Source organism: Lates calcarifer, linkage group LG3 (assembly GCF_001640805.2).
Source record: "Lates calcarifer isolate ASB-BC8 linkage group LG3, TLL_Latcal_v3, whole genome shotgun sequence".
Lineage (NCBI taxonomy): Eukaryota > Metazoa > Chordata > Actinopteri > Centropomidae > Lates > Lates calcarifer.
Window position 1 is genome coordinate 2,616,094 of NC_066835.1, and position 23,743 is coordinate 2,639,836.

General features: G+C 40.8%; 1 protein-coding gene across 1 annotated transcript in view; it reads left to right on the forward strand.

The window, feature by feature from the left end:
• Window positions 1–23,743, forward strand: part of ptprua (protein tyrosine phosphatase receptor type Ua) — a 172,129-nt gene that overhangs the window by 42,371 nt on the left and 106,015 nt on the right. Inside the window, 1 exon segment of the mRNA XM_051078931.1 lies at window positions 9,193–9,321. Coding sequence (XP_050934888.1) covers window positions 9,193–9,321 — 129 coding nt within the window.

A 23,743-nucleotide genomic window follows, 5' to 3' on the forward strand; every position in this document is an offset into this window, starting at 1 on the left:
CCGTGACATCATGCAATCATGCATGTTGTGTAAATCTATGCACGACATTACCATAACTGCAAATAGCATCCAGCCAGATAGATTCAGGCTATTTTTTAGGCCTCTCTGTGTTAAGGCTTTTAGATCAGATGTGTCTGATTTCTCATTGACCCACACCCTCTCAGAAAAGTATCACGCTTTAAGACCTTTCATTGATATGTAGCTTCTAATTGGCAAGGAAGAATTTAAGTGTGAAGACAGTAATAATTTCCAATATGAATACATCACCACTAAAAAGAGATATAAAGCTTTCAACTAATGCATTTAGGTCAGTCCTGAAATGAATTTTCCTCTGTTGCGGGGGACAAAAAAGACTTGACATAACCACTTAAAACAGCTTTCCACATGAAGGGAAAAAGTGTCTCCTCCAGCACTCTTGATTAAATTTTCATATATAACTCTAGTTGAGTGTATCTGTCATTTTCCTCCCTTTCTCCATCAGAGAAGAGGCCCAGTGTTATAATGCAGGTACTGAAGAAAAAGCCTCCATCTCCTTAAATTGGGGTGATTTGAGCCTCATTGGACAAGGTCTGTTTTTATTCATCAACCCCTATTCATGCGCCCCCTCTCCTCATGACATCTCTAACAATTGCATTAACTGGTGAAGCAGTTGCGGGAGATGGAGCCCTGTAATTGATGTCTCTGTGGAGGGGGGGAAATGGAAAGATTAAATGAGAAACGAAAGAGGAGAGCCTGTGCTAATGAAAAGTATCTGCTCTGTTTGCACTTGCGCTTTGTGACTCTCTTTTTCTACGTGGCAGAGAATTTACGCACCATCTCCACGCTGACAAAGGGTGAAGTATATCTCTTAGCCGGAACCTTTCACCTGTTCTCTGCCGCTATCTATCTATTTTTATATCTCGCTTGCTGCTATATCATATACTCTACGGATCAGTTCATCTGTATTGCTGTGTTGGGTCAGGTTAGACTGATACTTCAGGAACAAATGTGTGGAAGATGCAAATTTTTTTGGACAGGAAAGTGGTCAGATTTAAAGCACATTAGGTAATCAATGACCTTTATAAACCTCTAATAGGCAACTGTCTTCATTTAGCTGCATTTATCAACAACCCTACCAAACTCTGCAAGTAGACTAAGGTGGTTACTTTGTGCTATGAAGCAGTGAAAACCTATCCATTACCCTTTTAAAGATACTGAAAGAGGTCAGAGTGTAATCGGCCTCCGAAGGCACAGGTATAGAAGGCCAGTCCCGGCTGCTGGGATTTTCACAAGTTGCAGTTAGGGACTGGAACCATCGCGGACTAGTAATGAAACAATTTCACACAACAGCATATGCCCTGCGGTGCCAATCTTGCCATCCGCTCCCAACCCGAGCAGGAAAAGTGCAGCATGCAGTTAGAGGGAAATTAGAATTTTACCATTCACTGCCTTGTGTGTTCATAGCAGCTTCTGCCCAGTCTACTGAATCAGAATATGTCAGGCCGGACCGAGATGGCATGAAAAAGCTAAGATAGGAAGCGGGGACAGGTAGACGGGAAGGAAAGGAAGAGGAACGCTCATGAGAAACATGGGTGCAGCTTCCAGGACACATAGTTCATCCTCATTTAATGGAGACTTACAGCCAGGTTTGTTTCGGGTTGGACAGACATATAGCCATTACCAGGGCATTTACTCTACATTTACTGTCTTGTAAAGGTCACACGAGCGCAGCGGTTCAGCCCATCAGTCATAACATGCTTGGATATCTCCAGTCAAATCCCTGTATAATGATAAATGATGATAAATGATAGCAGCTGTTCCTCCGCCAAGTACATTTTGATCGATCTCTCCCCACATACGCAGTCTGTTTACTCACAAAGGTTATCACAGTTGGCATAAAATCAACCACTGCGCTCTGCTACACGTATGTTTTCATTTAGTCTCACATGTGATTGAGTTTTACTTTGGTTTTCAGACTGATATAATAATCCCACATCCAGGGCCAGATGCATAAAAATTTTTAGGTTCACAACGAAAACTAAAATTCAGAAAACAGGCAGGAGCAACAGAGGAATTTAGGTGATGTTGTATAAGAAGTGACAGTCCATGTTAGGAGGACAACCTTAATGTCAAGTATATTGTTATTACTGTATAAGGTCTGGTCTTGTGGGTCATAACTGAAGGTAGGGACAAGCCACCTATGTAGTTGTTTTTATGTATAAATCCATGCATATGCGCGTGTTTCCATTCTTTAAAACTCAGTTTTATTATCAACAGTTACCCATAAAGCATTGTGGACACACCCCCTATTTGCATATCAATACATGTGTCTGCTCCATCAGTCTTCACACGTGTTGATGAAAAGAAAGGCAAAGAGCACCGTGTCACTGATTGCTCTTGTTGCACTGGTGAGGCTTTCCATACACATACTCAATGTTACATACTTCTTACAGGCCTGACATCAGTTCAGTCCTCATTAAATATGAGAGAAGTAATCAGTGATTTCATTTATGTTAACTGTTGTGTTTATTTTATTTTGCATATAAGTCACAACAGAGGGGAAAACAAAAGTAAAATTACAATTTTGGGGAATCTTCCATTGGAGTTTTTGGGTTTGTCTTGTATTACAGATGTAAATTTTTCCCTAGATGGTCTCTAACTGAGCTGTGAGATGATTTTTATAGAGATTTTTCTAAAACATAGTAATTGAATATTTGGCATGGAAACCTACTATTATTACAGTAGGAAATATATACGTATATGTATGTGTATGTGACATAATACACATCCTCATCATTCACTCAGTTTGTAACTGATCATAACCAGGAATCATGTAAAAACAGACATGATTCACAACAGGGGAAATAAAAAAAATTAAAAAAAAACACAAGGAAATAAAAAGATTCAGCCAATGAAAATACAGAGAATAATTGACTATAATAATGACACAGCGGTGACTGTAATTTACATTGAGTTTATAAATGTGCCTTTGATAAATGAGCACACTGCAATAATCATGCACAGTCTATAAAACTGGCTGGTTACCTAACTTACACACATTAAAATTCCACCTCTCTAAATCACACTTGGCTGATTCTAGAAGATGTGTGTACTCGTGACATAGGTCTGAAGTAGGAGTGAGGTGCAATTTTAGAGGGACCCTATGAGCATTTCACCACCAGTAGCGCCAGTGGGTTCCCATTTTGTTTGTATGTTGTGTAGATAATATGCCAAATACACAGCAATATGCAAACAAAAAGGACGGAAGAAGAAGACTGGATGTAAATAATGCATGATTTCAAATACTTTTAAAAATTGGCTGTGTTAATGTTTTATGAGGAGAGAAATGCCCTCAACACGTTTATTAGACCTCAGGGCTATACAAAATGTGTTTTGGTGAGAGAACTGAATGTAAACATAGTTTTTGTTTGTTTACAAGCAAACTGCAGGGCACCTTTAATGTGGTGTATACATGATTTTTGTGCATATGCATCATTTATACATCTGGCCTCTAGTGTCTGGGTTTCAGTTTTAGTTAGTATAATGATGATCTCAATGCAGTTTCAGGTTGGAAACATTGAAATTCATTGAATTTTTTCACGGCCTGAAAAGGTCATGTTTATACACATACAGATATTGGCTCTCTGTGACTTTGGTCTGAATACTGCATATTGTTTTCAATCAAAAATCAATATTGATCAAGCTATACAGTCTGTAAAGAATGTTTGTCTTTGATAAAATTACCATAGTCTAATCTTTTCTTCATTCTTCTTCATCATCTTACTCCCTCTCTTGTGCTGCTTCCTGTCCTCCTCCTTGGTAAGGCCTCTGAAAATGCAGTGGTTGTTATTAATGGTCTAAGAGGAAGTGGTGTTGGGATGATGCTTCTGCTGGCTCAGTATTGATGAGCTGTGCAGCTGCATCTCTCTCTTCCCTGTCCCTCCCTCCCTCCCATCCTCCCTCCTCTCCTCCCCTCCCCTCCCCTCTACGTAAGTAAACTTGTCAGGTCTGATGCATTGCCTGCACACGCTCAAATGCAAATCACGCAACAGCGGAGCTTTATCTCAAATCAAACAAGAGAAGCGGCAGAACATCCTGGATCCTCAGTCCCAACAGAGCTGCTGTATCTGAGAGGCTCTGATTAAAGGAGTGCCAGCAGAGTGCTGCTGCTGGTTATACAATATTAGGTGGTTTGCCTGAGGAATTTGCTTTAATGCAATGGGAAATGAGCTTAACAGATATAGCTGCCTTATCAGCACAGGGTGAGATTTTTTGGTCAGGTTTCAACCAGTCAAGTCTGATTTTTTTTTTTTCTTAGAAAGGGTCCGGTAAGATTACTGATAAGAATGGCCCTGTGAGTGAAATCTGCATTAAAAATAGTATCTCATGTGCAGAGGAAGAGGTAAAAAAAAATGAAAAAATAGCAGCGATCAAGTCAGTCATGAGAGAGGAAGTCCAAAGGTATCTCTTTAATGGAAGTGAGTAGCTTTTGCAGTTCATGTTCTTCAAATGAGTAGTGAAAGGCAATCTTTCAGACTGGCAGCCATCCATACTAGCTGGGATTTATATCCGTGAGAATCAGTCGCCACTCTGCCCTGCGCTGTGTAATCACTGTTATCCATGTAAGAGTAATTGCAAATGAGTGTCCTTGTTAAATCTGTATATAGATGATTTAAGCCCATCTGAGAACTGCGCTGGAAGAGTGTGATCAATAGAAACCCGTCCTCATCCCAGACTTCTTTGATTGCCCTTGGTGTTTTTGTACTGTATAGCTTTTGGAGACCAAGAAAAAAATCTTGTTTTCCATGAATCCTCTTGTTACACATGCTCTGTGCTGTCTGTGATTTGTTCTCATTATCCCCGCCCCTCTTTAGCTTTGCTCTTTCTCTCTCCTTCTTCTGTTTGAGGGCTCTTCACCCCGCCCACGGTTTCTGTCTCTGCCCCCCTAATTTATTTCTCCCTCTCCAGAATAAATGCTATGTAAGAGGCTTGTGTTTTCTTCCCTCTCCATCACAACGTATTTATGATGTGCCTGCTGTGTGTGCTATTAGTCAGCGTCGTGGTGTTCACTGTAGAAGTGAGCTGGGTTGGACATTCGTACCCGGGGTCCATCACAAACACTTCAGGCTGGTCTACACCTTCTCCCCATTAATCTCCCCCCAGGGCCTCCTCTGGCTGCCTCGCAGCCACTTTGTGCAACAGAGTTATGCTCTACCCTCTACTTCCTGACTTTGATCCTACACAAACACTGCTAATAGGATTTAATTAACACTTTCTTTGGACACTGAGGTATGAAACCACTGACTGGTTACAGAAAGCATCTATCTCTGAAATGGTTAGTTCTCCAATAGGGCCTAAAAAAAAAAAGAGAAATACCAGCCTCATCCTTTCAATTTGACCATTTTTTAATCCAAACAAAGTCAGAAAAATTACTAATATTGAGTTTTCCCCTCAGAGATATTGTGGGGAAACCTCTGAAACCATGTTTAGACCATCTCTGAAAGCTGTGTTAATGAGATTCTTTGCTGCCTCTTGCAGGATTTGCCAGCTAAATCCCCCCTCACCACACAGAGGATTTTTCTGATCAGGAGTCTCATGCAAAATTACTAATAAGAAAAAAACCTTTTGTTGCACGCTCGTGTGGATTTTGATGAAACATTGCAACTGATAGGACTGAAGTAATAAAGTGATTTGAAACTGAACATCTGGCATTGTGCTGTACATGGATAACACAACAAGTCTAGTTTTATAGGGTTATAACAGCAGCAAGGTACAAGGGAGGTGAGAATCTGTCTGCACAGGAACAGAAAAAGTCTCACTAAGTATTTTTTTTTTCTTTGCCAGGCACAAGAAAGAGCTGAGAATGTGTTGAAGTTGAGACAGGAGTACAAGCCAAACACAGATAACACACTCCAGACATGGTATCTTACGACAAGCTTGGGTCTTGTTTGGCAAATTACCTCTCCTACCTTTCAAAGAGGAGGGCGCCTCGTTCTTGCACATTTATTTATTTTTCCCTCTTTGTTCTCCTGAGAAACTTGTCAGCTGTGACAGCAGCTCACTAAAGTTATCTCGGGCCCCGCTGTCCACGTCTCCAGGTGTTACTGCTGCTCTGCATGGCGGCACATTGCTCTGGGACTGTGCAGAACGGCGCTGCGCTATCGGCCCTAATAAGCAATTAACATTCTAAAAACTGCTTTCTCTCACTTTCGAGTTATCATTGTGTGGAAATTCAAGCGATCTTGGTCCCAGGTTGGCCGGATTCCCTGTTGCTGCAATGAACACAAATAATTCATTCCCACAGTCGTTACGGCTTTAGCCTGTGTGACATTGACAGGTTCATTATAATTTCATTCATTTTTAAGTAAACATCAAAACAGCAAACATCCTCAGCTAACCACACACACACACACACACACACACACACACTTCTCATGCACACAGTTGAGGAAATGCACACACATCAGTAAGAATTCAGCAGAATGCATGTGGCTTTTCTAATTACATGGGCTTGCCCTCCCGCTGCCAGAGAAGCTCATTTGGGCACTGAGAGGAACGCGTGCACAAAAAAGCAAAGGAGGCTGGGAAGGATGAGTCTTAATGAGGGGAATCAGTGGAACGTGTCTGATGGTGACATTTCTTCCTGGAGCTGGAGGGCTCTCGATGAAAGGCAGGCCTTCACCGCGGGCCCTGCTCCACCACTCAGCCCTCTCATCCTCAGATAACCGGGCACGGCGCAGCACAACAAGCAGCCCTCACACAGGAGGCAATTAAAACTCTGATCTGCTTACACACCCGGAAACACTTGCTTGGCCCGCGGGTGGAGGGGGAGAAGAGGGACGGGGGCGGTGGGGAGGTTCTCTGGTGGTGGGGTGGTGATATTTGTTTGTCAGCAGGAACAGCGAAAATGGTGGTCCAAAATTAGCAGTCTTAGTAGTTTAATGTAACATACAGTATTTCTTCAGACTCAAAAGTTATACATTAACAAAGAAAACAGATGGAGCTTCTGAACAAAACACAAAAAGCAACATTGGGGGAGTAGGCCAAATGGGATACTATTAAGTGGAAACTGGCACAGAGTCAGAGTATCTCTTTAACACCAGCAGCACTGCTGCCAAGCCTTAATGCGATCTGTTAGTGAGGAGGATCCTGGGAGCACAGTGGGCTCAGAGCGCTTGGAGTTAGATAGAAAACCGTTAGGCCTGTCTTCCGAGCCGGGGCCAGACTGAGCAATGGCCAGTTCAGTGGATTGGTGACACACCCGTACTGGACTGTATGTCTTATAAATGAGCATTTTCCCCGCATCCCGCACCATTATTCCTGAATCACCCTCTGGCAGCAGGTCCCGTGCTGTTCTCCGGGCGGGTGGATCTGTACAAATCACACTTTCTTTTGAACCTCAGGAGGCTCATTTGCTTCTGTAGAAGCAATGGTCACATTAATTCTTGCTTTTCCTGTGTGTGCAGAGTTTGCACAGGTTGCAAACTGTAGGCTGTGAGGACATTGGCGCTAAAACTAGTAAAGAAAAACAAGTTCACAACAACTTGGGTTTTATTTTTGCAGCTTCTGCCATTGGTTATATCAGTTATGATATCATTGTACTCACCTAAGTGGTTTCTGAGATTGACTGTTACTGAGCACATGTGATGTTGCTAAAAAATCCTCATAGCACAGGAAAAATATAAGCCAGGGCACAGCTGGAGCAAGTGCAGTAGTTCAAAGTTGAAGCAGGAAGTCAGGCTGGAAGCTGTGGTGGATGATAAATTTAGCTAACCTGGAGGTTTGCTAAAAACCTGCACGGCTGTCTCACTGCTGATGCTTATTTAGATAAATTAATGCATCTGTGGTTGTTACAAATGGTTATTATTAGCAGTGACTCCGTATTCTAAAACAGTGGCTCCTAAACTTGTTTTGTTTCTGAAAAAAATCATGCTAACCTGAATCCTTGCAAAGATTCACAGACCTTTTTCAAAGCAGACATTTTGACTGGTATTAGCAGGAAAATCATAGGTGGAACTAATAACATCACTGATCCTCTGGCCCCAGCAATTATTGCATGGCAGCAATTAGTGGTGTTATCAGTTGCCACTGTGTTTGACAAAATATCTGCAATGAAAAAGGTCTATTCAGTTTTAGAATCAAAGTCCAAATCTACTAAATAAAAACCCACATGTTCCCTTAAGTGATTCATCCGTTATTTATTAATTAATCTGTTTTCAAGCACACATTTGCTTGCTCCAGCTTCTCAACCATGAAATGTCTGTTTTATATCATTGTCAAATCAATAGCTCGTGGTTTGGACTGTTAATTGGACAAGACAAGCAATTTGAAATGGCCTCTGGGAAATTGTGATGGGTACATTTTACTATTTTGTGCCATTTTATAGAATGATGAAATGAATGATTGAATGATTGATAGATAGATTCATTGAGAAAATTATCAGCAGATTAATCAATGAAGAATACAGCAGCTGTCTGAAAGACACGTGTAAACCATCTGTGTCAATGGGAAACATGACTCTGTAGATGAAGCCAAGTAGAACATATAGCTTGCACCCATGCATGACTACAAATTGGTCCTCCAAGTCCAGACTATTCGTTTTTAGATTTTCTGAAGTGCACCTGTGTTTTCTGTCCAATTAAAACAAAAACACAATGCCCCCACACCCCCACCCCACCCCACTCCAGTTTGACAACCGAGCTGGTGGCTTTAAAAGCCTGTGGTTTGTGTGATAATGGCAGAATAGTTAGAGCAACCATTAGAGGCCAGACAGGGTTGGGTCACCTTCACAGGCTGAGAGCCAGGTTGTTGTTGTCCTCCATCAGCTGAAGAATCCCCCCCTTTCGCTGCTCTGGCACCACTGCCCATTATTTCTGGCTATCTGAGTGACCTGTGGCTGCTGTGTCATTTTCACACCACAGGGCTAATTGCACCAAATGGCAGCAGATTTTGAGGGAATTGATGAGATAGGCAGTCCATGCTGACCACCCAGTGCCAACCATTAGCTGTAATTTAGTTTATAGCTGCAGTGATTCTCCAGGAGTTGATGTATTAACACATTTACAGTGAGCTTGTGGTGATGCAACATCATTTCTCTGGTGTTCCTTCACCACTTTTCTCCTGGTAGTATGTACCAAAGAAAGTTTACCAATAGTTAACAGTTTCATGTTTTCTTCTGTCTTACAACACATTTTTCCTCTTTCCTCTCTGTAGCTGGCTGTACCTTTGACGAGGACTCAGACCCAGGCTTGTGTGAATACCGACAGGGCCAAGAGGATGACTTTGACTGGCAGCTAATCAGGACCTACAACTGGCCACACCCGACCCCAGATCTTCTACGAGGTAGGCTTCAATATATGTCACATTCAAGGCTTCTTATGGGCCAGACCACACCACTTTGGCGGTCTGGGTGCATTAAGTCCAAAGCCCCAGTCTGATTGGGAAAACTGTGGTCTGTGTGCTGCTGACCGTGGTGTATAACGCCCACCTGCTGCAGTGGAACAGCTTACTACAGACCAGTTGTGGACTGTGCTCGCACTGGACGGCTCTCATGTGTGAAAAGCAACAGGTGGAAAAGAACATCTGTTCTAGTGACTATTCCAGGGGCTATGAGTAAGTATCTTGCTGTTTTTGCAGCAACATTTAGGGTGATAATTTTCCAGTGTGCAGTAGTCAGAGGAAAGCACATGTATTACAAGGTGGGTTTTTGAAGGATCCATTATCAAACATGATTAATGGCTGTGTTAGTGACTACCTCAGTAAGATAGGGAAAGTTTACTTGTAGAGCACCTTTCATCAATAAGTCATTCCAGCATGCTTTACATTACACATAAAAAGCATTTAGACGAGTTATAAAAGAAAAACAATATAAAAAGACCTACACCTACCACCTATAAAAAAATAAGCTACAATTTCAGCACTCAGCTCCTCTTAATGTTTAGTTTTGATTCTGAGGACAGTAAACAAACCAGATGAGGGGTTTGGATGGTTTGTAACAGCAGCAGACAGGAAGCATATGTCAGTAAATCCCATTTTGCTGAATACTGAACCATATGATTTATAGTATCCTTATGATGGAAACCACAGTAACATCTATATATGTATCATATGTATGGTGGAACAGACTCCTTCATTTCACACCTTTCCAGCGATGAAACAGAGAGGAAAGTGTTTGCCAGTAGCTTTCTGAAGCTGCCAATCAAACAAGAATGCCAACTTTGACACAGTCTTTGGCTGGGTGTGTGGAGGTGTGAACGTCGGCAGCTCTTACACCATGAATATCTTTAAGTTAACCATCATCAGCGCCATCAAGGAGAGATTGACAATTGCCATTTTATACCCGTTCTAATGATTCAGACTTAAAGGGTGGCAGTTACTAACACTTAAGACGACACCTTGTACGCCACTTTGACATACGACCACACTCGTGAGTGGTGATTGTATCTGCCAAGGGATCATGAAATGTTACCAAGGGTAATTTACAAGGCTTGTTAATAAGCCAATCTGATGGCCAGACAGTCAACCCTTAGTCTTAGTTGTTTAGTCAGGTTCCTGAAGCAGACATCTGGGAATAAATATTTTGTAAAAACAAACATAAACCAAAGAAGCACCAAGTGTCTGGAGATATTTCCCAGCTAGTCTAGAAATAGAGTCATAAACAATGCTGTTTTGGTACAAAAACACAACACAGACACGATAACCCACCAGTCTACTATAAAGCAGGCTTGCCGCAGCTTTTATGTGCTGTGCTGTTTTTCAGACGGTTCATTATGGGAGCTCTGTGAATGTTCTGAATAAAATAATGACGCATTTAATTAAAACAAATTTACTGCAAACTGAGTGAGACTGTTTGTGCAGCATTCTGTCAGTTACCAGAGGGGACCTTCAAATCCAAACCTCAAGTCTGAAATCTTTTCAGAGTAGTCCAGGCAGGATAAATGTGTCCATTCCTGTCTGAATGGGGACGGTCCAAAGATAAGGAGCTACTTTATTATCACTGCCAGTGCTGTGAGAGTTACTTTCAAAAGTAAGATTTTTTTTATTTACAATGGTACAGATTTAGATCTGTACATTAGCTCCTGTTCAGGTTTAGAAACATGTATCCAGATATATCCTGACTGCAGTCCACCCTCCCCTCACCTAGCATAACAATGCATCTGAGATATATCTCAAGAGATGCATTTGTGATTGGATTTTGCTTCCAGACTCACTCACAATTTATAACAAACAAACTCTGACTGTTGCTTAACAGAAAAAAAAACCCTACAGATTTACTTGACCAATGCAGCTAGAGCAGAGAGTGGTGGTGGCTGTTGGGTATGTTGCCTCAGGGAGGCTACAAACTTCATCACCTTGTGCTGAGTTGTTTGACAAACAGACTGTGTTTTGGGGGTTTGTCTTGCTATACGGTATGCACAATACAGTGTTAACTGTGGTCCTGCACAGACAGGCATGCATTTGCCTGTGCTGTGTTCCTTCCAAATGCAGTGTGACCAATCACAACTGATTCCTGTATTTTGGCTGCTTGTGCACCTTTATTCAGAGCTACTCACATATGAAAGAATCACTCAAGATGCCCCAGAGAATAAAGAGGTTCATAGATAAATCACTTACAAGATGGAGCCTTTCTGTGTCAGTACTCAGCCTAAACTCAAAACTGAGGGTGACATGGTTTTTGTCAGTTGGACCCAGTGCAGAACAACTTTTTGTGCAGCCATGCAGTAGTCCTATTAATTCTTAAAGCTGCACTAACCAGTATTTTTTCACATATGGGTCAAATGGTTGTGTAACAGATTCTAAAAGATCTCTCATAGTCATTGATGCACATAGAATTATCGCCCAGCTCTGCAGTTCCCCTCCGCTCCACAGATTATCTACACTTACCCTATTATACAGCCGGTCATTGTTTTGGTAGTAAACATAATGCAACATTTAGCAGCTAAAGAGCAAGATGTTTTTTTTTCCTGCATCTGTCAGGTGGCCAGAAACACAGCTCAACAACAATGCTAATGTTACTCAGTGTCTACATGATGTGTAAATACACAAACCATTGCTAACATGTTCGCCATCACAACTTTTAAAGGTTTTAATATGTCAGTGTTTTTAGCTTCTAAGACCCAAAGAGAAGTGAAAAAAACAAAAAAGCAAAACAAAACAACATAAAAAATCTGCAGCTTTAAAATAACAGAATTTTTCTCCTCTCGATTTAAGGCCACATATCAATCAATTGCTCAGTTCAGGGCCATATCGAAAGGTTACTTTCATAATTATCTTTTTGAAATAACTGTTTTCTTTGGGAAAACAATCATCCAAATAATTGCTGATTCATTTTAAATTTCATTATGCCATTCGTCTGAGCTTGTACATCTTCTCCTCTCTAGTAAAAGTAGAAAATTTAAAAGATGATGCAAGAAATACTCAAAACATGATCCCTCTGGTAAAAATGAAGAAGTTGACTAACAGAGATTACACATGCACATTGCAGAACTGCAGAGAAATCTCTTACAAATAATCAGTCAATCAAATGGATGAAGTCATGTGTCTTTAAGAAAAGTGTGAACATGTTTTATTTCTACTCTGGCTGAATGTTAATAGATGTTGAAATGGACCCACAGCCTACGTCTGCATGCTCACCAGGTTTCCTCAGTGATTTATGCCAAACAATCTTATTACCTTGGACCCAGTTCCAATCATCAACCTACTGACAGCTTGTTTTCTCAAATTCAGTCCCCTGCTGCTTTTCTGTTTAACTTTGTCATGCATCTACACAGGTGGCCTGTTTCCAATCTTCGCTGACATTTTTCATATATGTTTATTTAAAACGGTCTGTTTTTCTTAGGAACTGCTATACAAGCACACATCTGAGAGGCAAACATCCAAGTGTGAATGTTGCTGGTTCTAGGCTGCTGTCTGTGGTAAACTGTGGCGATTTGTGGAAAGGAGCCGCCAGACGTCCGGGATTTCATAATTCATTCGCTGTTATCAAGTGCTTGTTCCGCTGTTCCAGGCACAGCTCCCCCGAGGCAGGCTGGGTATGTTAACGAACTCCCTGGGATTGGTGGAGTCTAGCATGGGTCATTGCTGATTACACTTCCTGGTGTTCCTCAGTGGCCGGCAGCGCCACAAAGGCCGCTTTTCATCTTCTTTTCATCCATTAGAGAAGGTCGATTTCAGGCGGGATGAGCACATGCTCGAATGACTTGAATGTTCCTCTCAGATGATGCTGGATAAGAGATGAAGATTTGATATATAGCTGTGAGAGATCCCATCATCAGAGAAACATGGTGTGAGCCCACATATGGGGGTCATACATAAACCATAGACTCTGAGAGGACTAGTAGCTATAGCTACTGACATTAACACCAGTTTTATTCTGTCCCTCTGAGATACTGTATGTAAACGATAAAGTCTTTTCATGTCTGCATCCTAAATATTAATTCCTAAGTCAGTAAGTTAGAGAGATAGTATATACATATACACATGTCACATATTCATACACACACACACACACACACACACACACACACACACACACAGTAACAAGTCTCTTTGTTAGACTGGAAATATGACTTTACCTCTTCATCACAAGTGTGATGCACATGTATGTTTTTACATCAATGAAAAAAGAATTTATCTGTTCAACCCCCTGGATTATCCTGCAGCTCAGGAAGAATATTCAATGTGGTAACACTGCAGATATACATTTTACAATGTATTTCTCCAGCAGCTTTAAATTCTTACAGAGACGCTAAAGAGACTGCAATTGAGACAACAACTTAGTTTATTGGGCACCAGCAGCTCAATAGTATTGATTTGCGCCCACCAGCCAGTGGAATACCAATGACATGAAACATTGCAGCTAAAAGGGAACATGTTACGCCTTTCAGCTTAGCAGTTTTTTTTTTTTTTTTTCATGGTCGTGTTTCTTATGAATCCTTCAGCCCTGCTTATCAGCATTGTGGTGCAGGATATGGGATGCCAAGACTCAGTGTCAGGAGCTATGTTGGAAAACAGACATGACTGCTGTGCACGATAGACAGCGTGTCTGCTGTTTTGATAGCAAAAATGAACAGGTTTGTGCTAGATCAAACAAAGTAGATTCAGCGGCCCTTGGGGGAGATTTTATTGGAGTTAAATTAAACTGAACTCACACAGGGCTCCTCAAAAAAATTGACAAGATTTAAGTTGATTTCACTGCTGGGTTCCCCTGAAGCCTGCAACGTCTAGAAAGGTTGGTCTAGATCAGAGGCTATGTGGTGGTTGCCAGTGGAGAGTGGAGGGAGAGGTGTGAGGAGAACATGCTGCACGAGGTGAAAGGGACAGTTACATGCTGGCGTTATAAAAATAATGGGACATAAGTTATTGTAGCTCGTCCCACTGATTTGACCCGCTCACCAACATGGTCAGCAGCTGCAGCAGCAGCAGTGGCTGTGACACAGCTAATGGAGGCAATTAGACCACTTTAAAACTGTTAGAGTCTGATGGCCACAATTTGTGTCAAAAATCTCACACTTACTTGGAGTTGTACCCCAGTCAAGGGGCAACTGTCTTGTTTTTTTTCTGGAGGAGGCCACAGTGCAATTGTTTTTTTGTTTTTTTTTCTAAACAAAAAGTGGTCGTCAGTTAATTACAGTTTAATCAAGCACAGACGGTCAATAGCTGGTCTGTGGTTAATACCTGGGGTTTTACAATGATCAGTGCAGTTCAGTGCAGTCCAATAGTTATATACATATCACCTTTTAAAACAAATATGAAAAAGGTAATGCTTATTTATTTTCCATATGCAGCTTGTGTAATATATATGTGGAAACACCTATTGTAGTGCTGAGGTGACCTGGACCTTTTCACATTTAAAAAGGAGCAGCAGCAGCGCCGTCATCCACGCAAAGAGATGATGTCTGTTTTCAGTTTCCTTCACTCAATCCTCCCATTTCAAATCAAGACAGAATGCAAATATCATGTGGCTTGCAGAGAAGGAGCCATCGTTAATGGCAACTTTGGTCCAGCAGCTGTGAATGTTATTGCAGCTCTGGCCCAAAATGCACAAAGCTTGGCAAACCCAACTTCTGAGGCTCTTCTTTCTTCCCTCAAACTTCCCTATTGGGGTTTAACACGATGCTCCTTTGCTGAGCAGAACTTCAAACATTTTATGGTGTCTTGCCTCCAACCTCTGCCCTCTTGCCTGTCCCCACTCTTCCGGGTTTTCTCCTGAACACTGCTGGCTTTGATGATCCAGGGCCCAGAGTAGAAAAACTAACTAGAGGAGGCAGAATGACTCTTTGCATTTAAATGGCACATTAACAGAGAGCAGTTTCTCTTGATCCCCATGACTTATTTGAATTTGTCAGCATTGGAGAGCCTGTTGTTGTGGAGGTAAAATAAGGTCCATGAAAGGCCTATTCATGAATACAGGTACCAGTCAAATTTCTTATCTGCTGTGTAGTAAAATGTGGTCATTAGCCTCTTTGATATTGTTTTCAGCAGAATAACAGCAGCTTTGATCATTGTTCAGATGCCTGATAGGTTTAAGTTTACATAAACTTGACAAGCACCTCAAAGGCAGAATGATGCCATGATGGAGGTTGATGTGTTAATTTGCTGTTTGTTATCAACAGTCAACAAAAGATTCTTTTATCCCTATTTAACCATAATCACAATCTTTCACTAAAATTAACCAACTATGTGTAAAAAAAATAAATAAATAAAAGTCCAACCCAAAATCGTTTTTGAACCTTGAAGGAATAGTTTGACATTTTGGGAAATACACTTATTTGCTTTCTTTCCAAAAGTTAGTTGAGAAGAACAGATTCCTCTCACATGTTTAGGAGCTGTGTGCAGAGTAAAAGCAGCTAGCCAGGCTCTGCCAGCTCACTAATTAACATGGTTTTTAACAACAATTAGTCACCTCTGAAGGTGGATTACTGTTCACTTATTGTGTGTTATGGTCATTAGTTTTGTTACCATAGTGTGAGACACTGCATCATTCAGGTGCGGTGGTTAAAATTTGGTATCTGTACTTTTGCAACTATTTTGCAGCCACTGCACCAACACAGTGCCTGGTGGATTTCTTTTACACCTCTTTATACCCTCTTTTACTGTGTCAATACAAATTTGCAGCTTCTGTACCAGTTTGTGGCTGGCACTGGTGTCAGACAGCACCTGAATGGAAAATGTTGCTGACTACTCAGTACAATGCTGTGATCTGGCCCATTTTTTTTTTTTCCTCTTGAAGCAGTGACACTTGTCAGTGCAGTCATCAGTTGCTCTGAGGTTCTAAATTGACTTTCTTTTATCACGCTCAGGAGAAAGTTAAGGGGAGGACATCAGCCATCTGTGTGTGTATCTTGGGTGAGACTGACTGAGTCTACTAAATAGCACAAATATAAAGGCTTGAAAAGTGAAAACAGATTGGAAAAAATATATATACTGAAGAGAGGAGAAAAGGCGATGGAGGCACGAGGAGAGACTCAGGATTGATGTGCCAAAACGAGCGATAGAGCTTTTTCTTTTTATCAAAGCAGCAAGAATTTTCCATGTGGAACTTTAACCTGCCTGTTGCTTTCTTATCCACTTGTGGCACAGTGAATGATAAAGGCTCAGGACAAACAGTGAAATTGCACTTTGTGCTAGAAGAAGACCGATAACAAAGCCATTGAAAAATCCTGTCCCCTGTTCCTTAGGCTTGACCCTGAGCACCACACACTGTGTGCATCAACTATCATCAAGGAGTTTTTACCCTCATGAGTCAACTACACAAGTACAATGCTATAGAAATTATGTCGACAGCACTTATTGATTGGTTTATTATGCAGCTAGACAGAGATGTGATTAGGCGGGCTCCATCTGATTCACTATTGTCTTTAGAGAACTGCTGCTGACCACTATAATCAGTTGATTCAATAGGCAAGATTTTTTCAAGAGTGCATGTCATAATACAACTACATTCTTGAAATAGATTAAAGTGTGTGAAGAGAAGGTAATCATTTGTGAGCTTTGACAAGGGAATTATAAACAGTTTCATCTTTTCCTCAAGTGTACCATCTATTCTAAATATATATACATTATGGGTATGAACATGCTATGCTCCAACTGAGGTTCAGTTTATTCTAAATCCTGAATATATGTACAACATCTGTATATTTTTGACAGTTTAACTCTGTGTGACGTGTGCTGTGTGATTATTTTATTTTTTATTTTTTCATACAACACCATGTCGAGTTCAATTCACAGGCATGGGTTGACATTTTAAATTAAGGTGCCCATTTTGTCCTCACATCTACAGGGGATTATGCAGTCTCAGCAGCAGGTCTGATAATAATGTGACCATCCCCCAGTAATGAGTATGACTTTAATGACAGGCCTGTAAATAGAGGCCAGTGTGAAGCTGCTCACATCATGTGAGTGAGTGACAGCCGTGTTTTGTCAGTGACAGGACTTACTCGATTGGCAGTAGGATATGGAAAGCTCTCACCCATCTGACTCACCCTGTTAAGACCCAAGCTTCATCTTTTCACCCTTTTTGTTGTTGATGTGCATTGAGGAGTACGAGTGAGCCAGGTTGTCAGATTGGTTGTCATTTGAGAAATATCAGGAAAGTGAAAACACAGCCAGCTTGATGTCTAAAGAAAATCAGCTTTTACCCCTGCTGATTTCATCCCACATTTTTTTAAGCCACATCTAATGTTGTATTCTGTCACATAAAATTACATGCAAAACAAAATGCCTTGTTTACTAGCTTTAGCACAGTACATCGCGAAAGCTTGTGATTTGTTTTTTTCAGATGTGTTACTGACTAAATATTTGGTTTGCAATTAAAATCTGTTGAGCTAGTCAAGCTAAGGACCTCCAAAATGGCTGCTAGTGAGTACATAAATATCAGCTAAAATCCACTCCTCATGTCCTCCTTTGAAAACTCTCATTTTTGCTTCAGTTTGCACTTTCCGTGCCTGCAAATGTGGCTCTTGAGTCCTATGCTAACAAGGGGGTCAATCTCAACACCCTTTCTAAGCTCTATCCAGTTTATGAAAGGCATTTAGAGTAGATTTGCATTATTTATTAGCTGTGTCCATGCCCTTCAATGTCTGCCTGAGCTTTTAATACCTGGTATTAACAGCACGTTGCGCTGCAAGTGACTCTTCCTACAAACAGGTCCCATTGCTCCAAAATGGCCTCTGCTCTCTATTGCTACCACTGATAATTATAAGGCTTCTCATACTCCCTGTTGACTTCTCTCTCTGACTACTTTATCTCTCCTCTCACACATCAGTTCACACGCTGTTACACACACCCACAGTAACATTACAATGTCACCACTGCCTGTTTGTAGTTGCTGTCACTATTTCTTACAAATGTAAACAGCCAAGAAAGCCACACTAAAAAGTTGACATTAAAAACAGTAGAAGAGGCTAAGAATGTTTCTAAAATAGATGTGTTGGTGAATCTGAATATACAAACTAAATGTCTCCTGTTTGCGGTTGATCTAAACATACTGTATGTGACTTGAACAGGAATATAGGAGAAGGGGTTGATTGTACTCCAGAGAGATGTTTTCACATTCTTAGTCACTCCAGGTGCATTAATGGTAACAATGTTCTGGAGTAAAGTGCACAGTATAAATGTAAATGGATCTCTACCTTGCATAAGTCAACAGCTTGCATGAGGACTATGAAGAAGAGTGCCTTCCTCTACTTGAGTGTTGCAGCTAATAGCTCATGTTCTGATTATGGTCTTAGTCAGGTTAAGCTACTTACTGTGCATACATTTTAATATCCTGACCACAAATACCTCTGTGTACCTGAATTAAGAAAAGAATTCAAACATCACCTTAGATGTTGTACTTAAAAAGGCAGCAAAAGACATGATAGACTGTCTTAGTATCTGAGCACTTATATTTAGGTTTGTAATAACTGGAACACAGAGAGTAAGAATATGCATATTAATGCATATTTTTGTATATAAATGATATTTTCTAATAACTAACTCAAATATTACAGTAAATACAATAAATATACTGTATAATCGATCAGTATTAGGTTTGTATCATATATTGTAAATAGGTTCATAATGGTGGGTAAGTTGCATTTAGGATTTTTTTTTTTTTAATGATGCTGCTATGGCAACATGGGATGGATTGGCGTCATATTAGTGCCTACTAGTAGTGTACTGTACTGTAGTGTAGTGTGGTGAGTGTAGTGTAGTCCTGTCCACTAAGACTGACCTCTGTTTCTCCCCATTATCCTTACTGTTGCTTTCTTCCTTTCCTTTTTCCTTCTCCCTGCTTTGTTCTGTCCATTTCTTCTAATATCCTTTTCTCTTGTCCTCTTTTTTTTTTTTTCCTGTACTTCCTGTCTTCATCCTCCTCTCCCATCCCTCAGGTGCTGGCAGGCTATCTTTAGGAAATATTTCCATATCGCCTCACTGCGAACATCTCACTGACAGTGTAATTGATATATTATATATTATAAGTTCCAGAGTTAGGATGAGTCATTTGCATATAATGGGCTGATAACTGATGTAATAATGAAAGCCTAGAGCCGCGCGCAGGAAGGATGAGGCTTGCGAAACTAATGACCATTTAAATAATGCACAATAAGTGATATTTTCCAGCCAGATCAAAACCTCAGGAGCTCTGTAGCGAGCAAAAGGAGAACAGACAGGAAATCCACAGTTTGACTGAACTCCAGAACAAAGTCAAAATCTTTCAAAGAACTTTGTCAACTCCTTAACTCCTTTAACTAGCACCTGCTGAGACTACCGGGTCCATGACCCCTGGTCCTGAAAGACCAGACACAAACATTTTAAAAGTACCAAAACTGAGAGAGTTACTTTTTATGCCTAGAGGTCTCAGGAAGAATTTTGTCACTATCACAAATTAACTACTCTGTGACTTTGTAATCTGATGACTGAGACAACTCCATAAGTGCCTCAGCTGTAGAATGCATCATTTGTCATAGACTTGCTGCTTGAAATTATGTTTAAATGCAACCACAATGAGCTAGAAATTGTGTTTTGTTTTGTTTTTTTTTGTTTTTTTTGCTTAGGTAATAAAACAAAGTGGTTTCTTCTACCAAAGCAGTGGTGTCTTATGCTCAGTCACCCGCTGCTGCTGTTGCACTGTGTTGTAACTGAAATTTAATCAGACAAAACAAATCTGATTAATATTTTGGCAGCAACTGAACTGAGATACTATGACATTTACTGCACTACAAAATGATGTTGTAGCACTGCTGGTATTATTTTTGTGACATCGCATATGGGCTAATAACCATCAGCCCTCCCAAGAGGGCGAAGCAGTTATGTTGGGGTGGGGGTGGCGGTGGGGGGGTTGGTGTGGTGTGTGTGTGTGTGTGTGACATTAATGTTGATACTCTGTCTGGGAATTAGATAGACATACTTCTTAACTAAAGAGCAGCCTTCCTTAATTCTGACTCAGTCGAATCAGCTGCTCCCACACTGCGTGAACCAGCCGCCTCTGGCCTGTCAGCTGAAACGCAGCATGGCTTCATTTCACAGAAGGACCACGTTTCCTCCGACACTCACTCAGGGCATTCCTTATGTTGGGTGATGTATCAGATAGCTTCATTAACATGTCTCCAGACTCTGACTATGAGCCTGTGAGCACTTCATGTAGACACTGCCTGTATCCCTGGAAAGCATCACCATTTCTCTGCCCTGCTGTAACCTCTCCTCAAGCACTGCTATTCTATCATTGATGTTCCTATACCGCCATGTATACCATCTCCATAGAAACACACCAATACTCTTTTGTCTTGTCTTGCTCTTCAGTCCCCTCAGGTTCAGGCCCCCATTGGGCTGCTCCCAAAAAATGACCCAGTTCATGTTGTCTAGGTTGATTGTAGTGGTTGAGAGGGCCATCTCATGGCTTTCAGACATGGTGGAGTGTGAGTGCTCTGAGCATTAGCCTTTGTTCAGACTGACAATAGCTTTCCAGCAGAATAAAACATGCAGCTGCTCTGGTCAGAGTTGTGAACCTCTGACCCCGCAAAACTCTGAAAAATGTATTTTTTTCTTTTGTTTTCAGGGTTTGCTAAGGTCTTGAAAAGTCTTACAAATCACTGGTTCATTTCAGTTTTAGCAAAACCTTAAATGAACTTAAATGAATGAATAATTTTTAATTGGCCATCCATACATTTTTTTTTACTACTTATGCAGGTATTGTATGTGATTGGTTATTACACTGTGCTGCAGTAAAAGTTGGGTTGTCCTGTTGTGTTTAATGCCTAAGCCCTCTGCAGCAGCACCCCCCTCAACAAACATCCCATCCACAGCCATTACACTTTGCTACCAAAATGTGGGAATGATTTATTGAAGTGAGTACTCAACACGTCAGGGGTTTAATTACTATGGAGCTGTTAATATTGTTGAACTAAGAAATTCTCTTTGCTTTCTTCTCTTGCCTTGTCTGGAGCTGTAAACAGAGAAAACTGTAATTAGTTTGTACTCTTTGTCCAAGAATACATCAGGAGCAGACATGATATATTATGTTATTTCTTTCTGAACACAGGACTGCAGCTTTTTAACTTGGTTAGCTGATCTTTTGTGCTGATATTGAATCTCTACAACTTTTATCCTGTTCACATCAGGAGTCTTGAGCAGATTACAAGTGGTACAAACACCCATCGGCCCTATCTGTCATTTAAGATATGGATTGCATAAACAAAAAAAACAAAATAAATGGAGAAGCAGTGTTGGCAGATACATAACCAAACCACATATTGGTATAGCCCTAGTTTTTAATGCCTGTAATATTCTTCCTCCACACTCCTCCTTCCTGATAGCATGCTGTGTGTGATGAATCCCTCTGTGTGTGTTAGTATTTCCCACTACTCCATCTCCTTTCAGCTCATGTGTTAGGTATCAGTTGCCCCTGTGGTTGCCTGACTCTCTTAATTCTCGTTTCCGTCTGTGGCTCGCGGCTTTGGCTGCAGGTTGTTTTTGTTGTCGCCTATGCGGCAGCAGTCTTTTCCCTCCGAGTGGCAGATAAAATTCTGGTTGACACAGAGGGATGACATGGGAGGGTTATCGAATGCAGAACAGACAGCCCCGGCGCTCCACTTCCCCGTGGTCGGCTTCCCCACATGGGTAATTGGCTTCTTCTTCTGCTCCATTCTTTTTCTTCGTCTTCTTGCTCGCTGCCCACTGATGAGTGCTTGTCGCTATCTCTCTTTTGCTTTCATTCTCACCAGCTCTTTTTTGCTCATCTCAGCTACGGTGAAATTGAAAGTTTGTAGGATTAAAATTTGAAATGGTGCTGCGAAACACCCGCCACACTCTGCTCAGCATTTGAAGAAGCTAAGGCGACTTGGGAAATAAGGGCTGGGACTGGAGGCTGGTGGAGATGATGATGTCAAAAGGAAATATTTTCACTTTCAGCTGCTCGCATCCAAATGTGAAAGCTCTGTCTGGGGATGGAAAGACATCATTATCTTCCTTTCAAACCTGTTGAGTTAGCTTTGCTCTGCCCAGCTGGTGACCTTTTACTTTTCTATATTGAATTTACTGTAAATATTCAAATAGTGGCCTCGAATTATATTTACCTCAACTGCTCTCCTTTTTTAATTTTGCCTTCTGTTTTAATATGATGTTGATACTGTGTTAAACTGCCACTGCCGTGACAAATTTACCTTTCATGTACATTTTCACAGCACTAATTTTGATTGTGCAACAACAGTCATGTCATACTTCCCACTCAGTTCAAGTTTCTCTTCTTTAACAGAACATTGTCCTTAGATAATTATCTCTCGTCACTTCCATTTTGTAGCCTGTGGATTGCTACTGATAAGCTACCACTTCCTGCACATATGTTGCACATTAAAGGCCTTCCTGCCGCTCAAAGGATATAAGCCCTTTGAAACATCCCTTTCATTTTCCTTTGAAACATGGAGAATACCTTTTTTAAATTATTTCAAGTTGTCGTAAAACTTCACATCACAGTGGAAACATTATTCTTCAACTTATGGAAGAAACTTAAACAGTTGATAGACTTGGAGGGTTGCTCCTCTTTTCTTCATTATCATATTAAATTTTAATGATTTACCTTTTTAGATTTAGTAGAAGGAAGAAAATAGAATTTTTAAAACAATAATAGTAATCAAGAACAGAGGATACTTGTCATTCAAGAGTGGAGGCGAAAAAATTAATAAAATCCTGTCATTTCCATTTTGTAGTTTTTGGATTGTTGAACTACCATCAATAAAACTTAACATTTCCTGCACTGATTTTTCACATTAAAAGGCCTTACAGCAGCTCAATGGATAAGCATCTGTAGGAAGTGTCATATTTTATTGATGGTAACTTAACAACACTTAACAACACTCTGGAAATGCAGAGCATTAGATTTAGGAGAATGCCCCCATGTATCATAGCCAAATGGCTGTTATTTAAAACTAGGCTGCCATTCAAATGACTGTATTAGAGAACTTATGGCTTGTGTACATACTAGGAATTTCTTAAAAATTATTCAAAAATTTTAAAATGTTTGACTTCCATATCCTTTTGGTAGTTTTTACAGTATTTCATAGATGAATCTTGACAAGAATACAGAGCCTGCATGCAGTCGTGTGACAGCTTGGCAGTTACCTCTGGTTTCTGTCTTTGTTTGCCTGCTTGTCTTTGAATTAGCACAGTTCCCATAGTGCCTAAGTTAAAGTCGAGCTGACCGCTCGGAGTGATGCTGGGAGGTGCACCCATGGGTACCTTATGGTTCCTACGCTGTGCTTCAGCAGTGGATGGGAGTTGTCTTGGC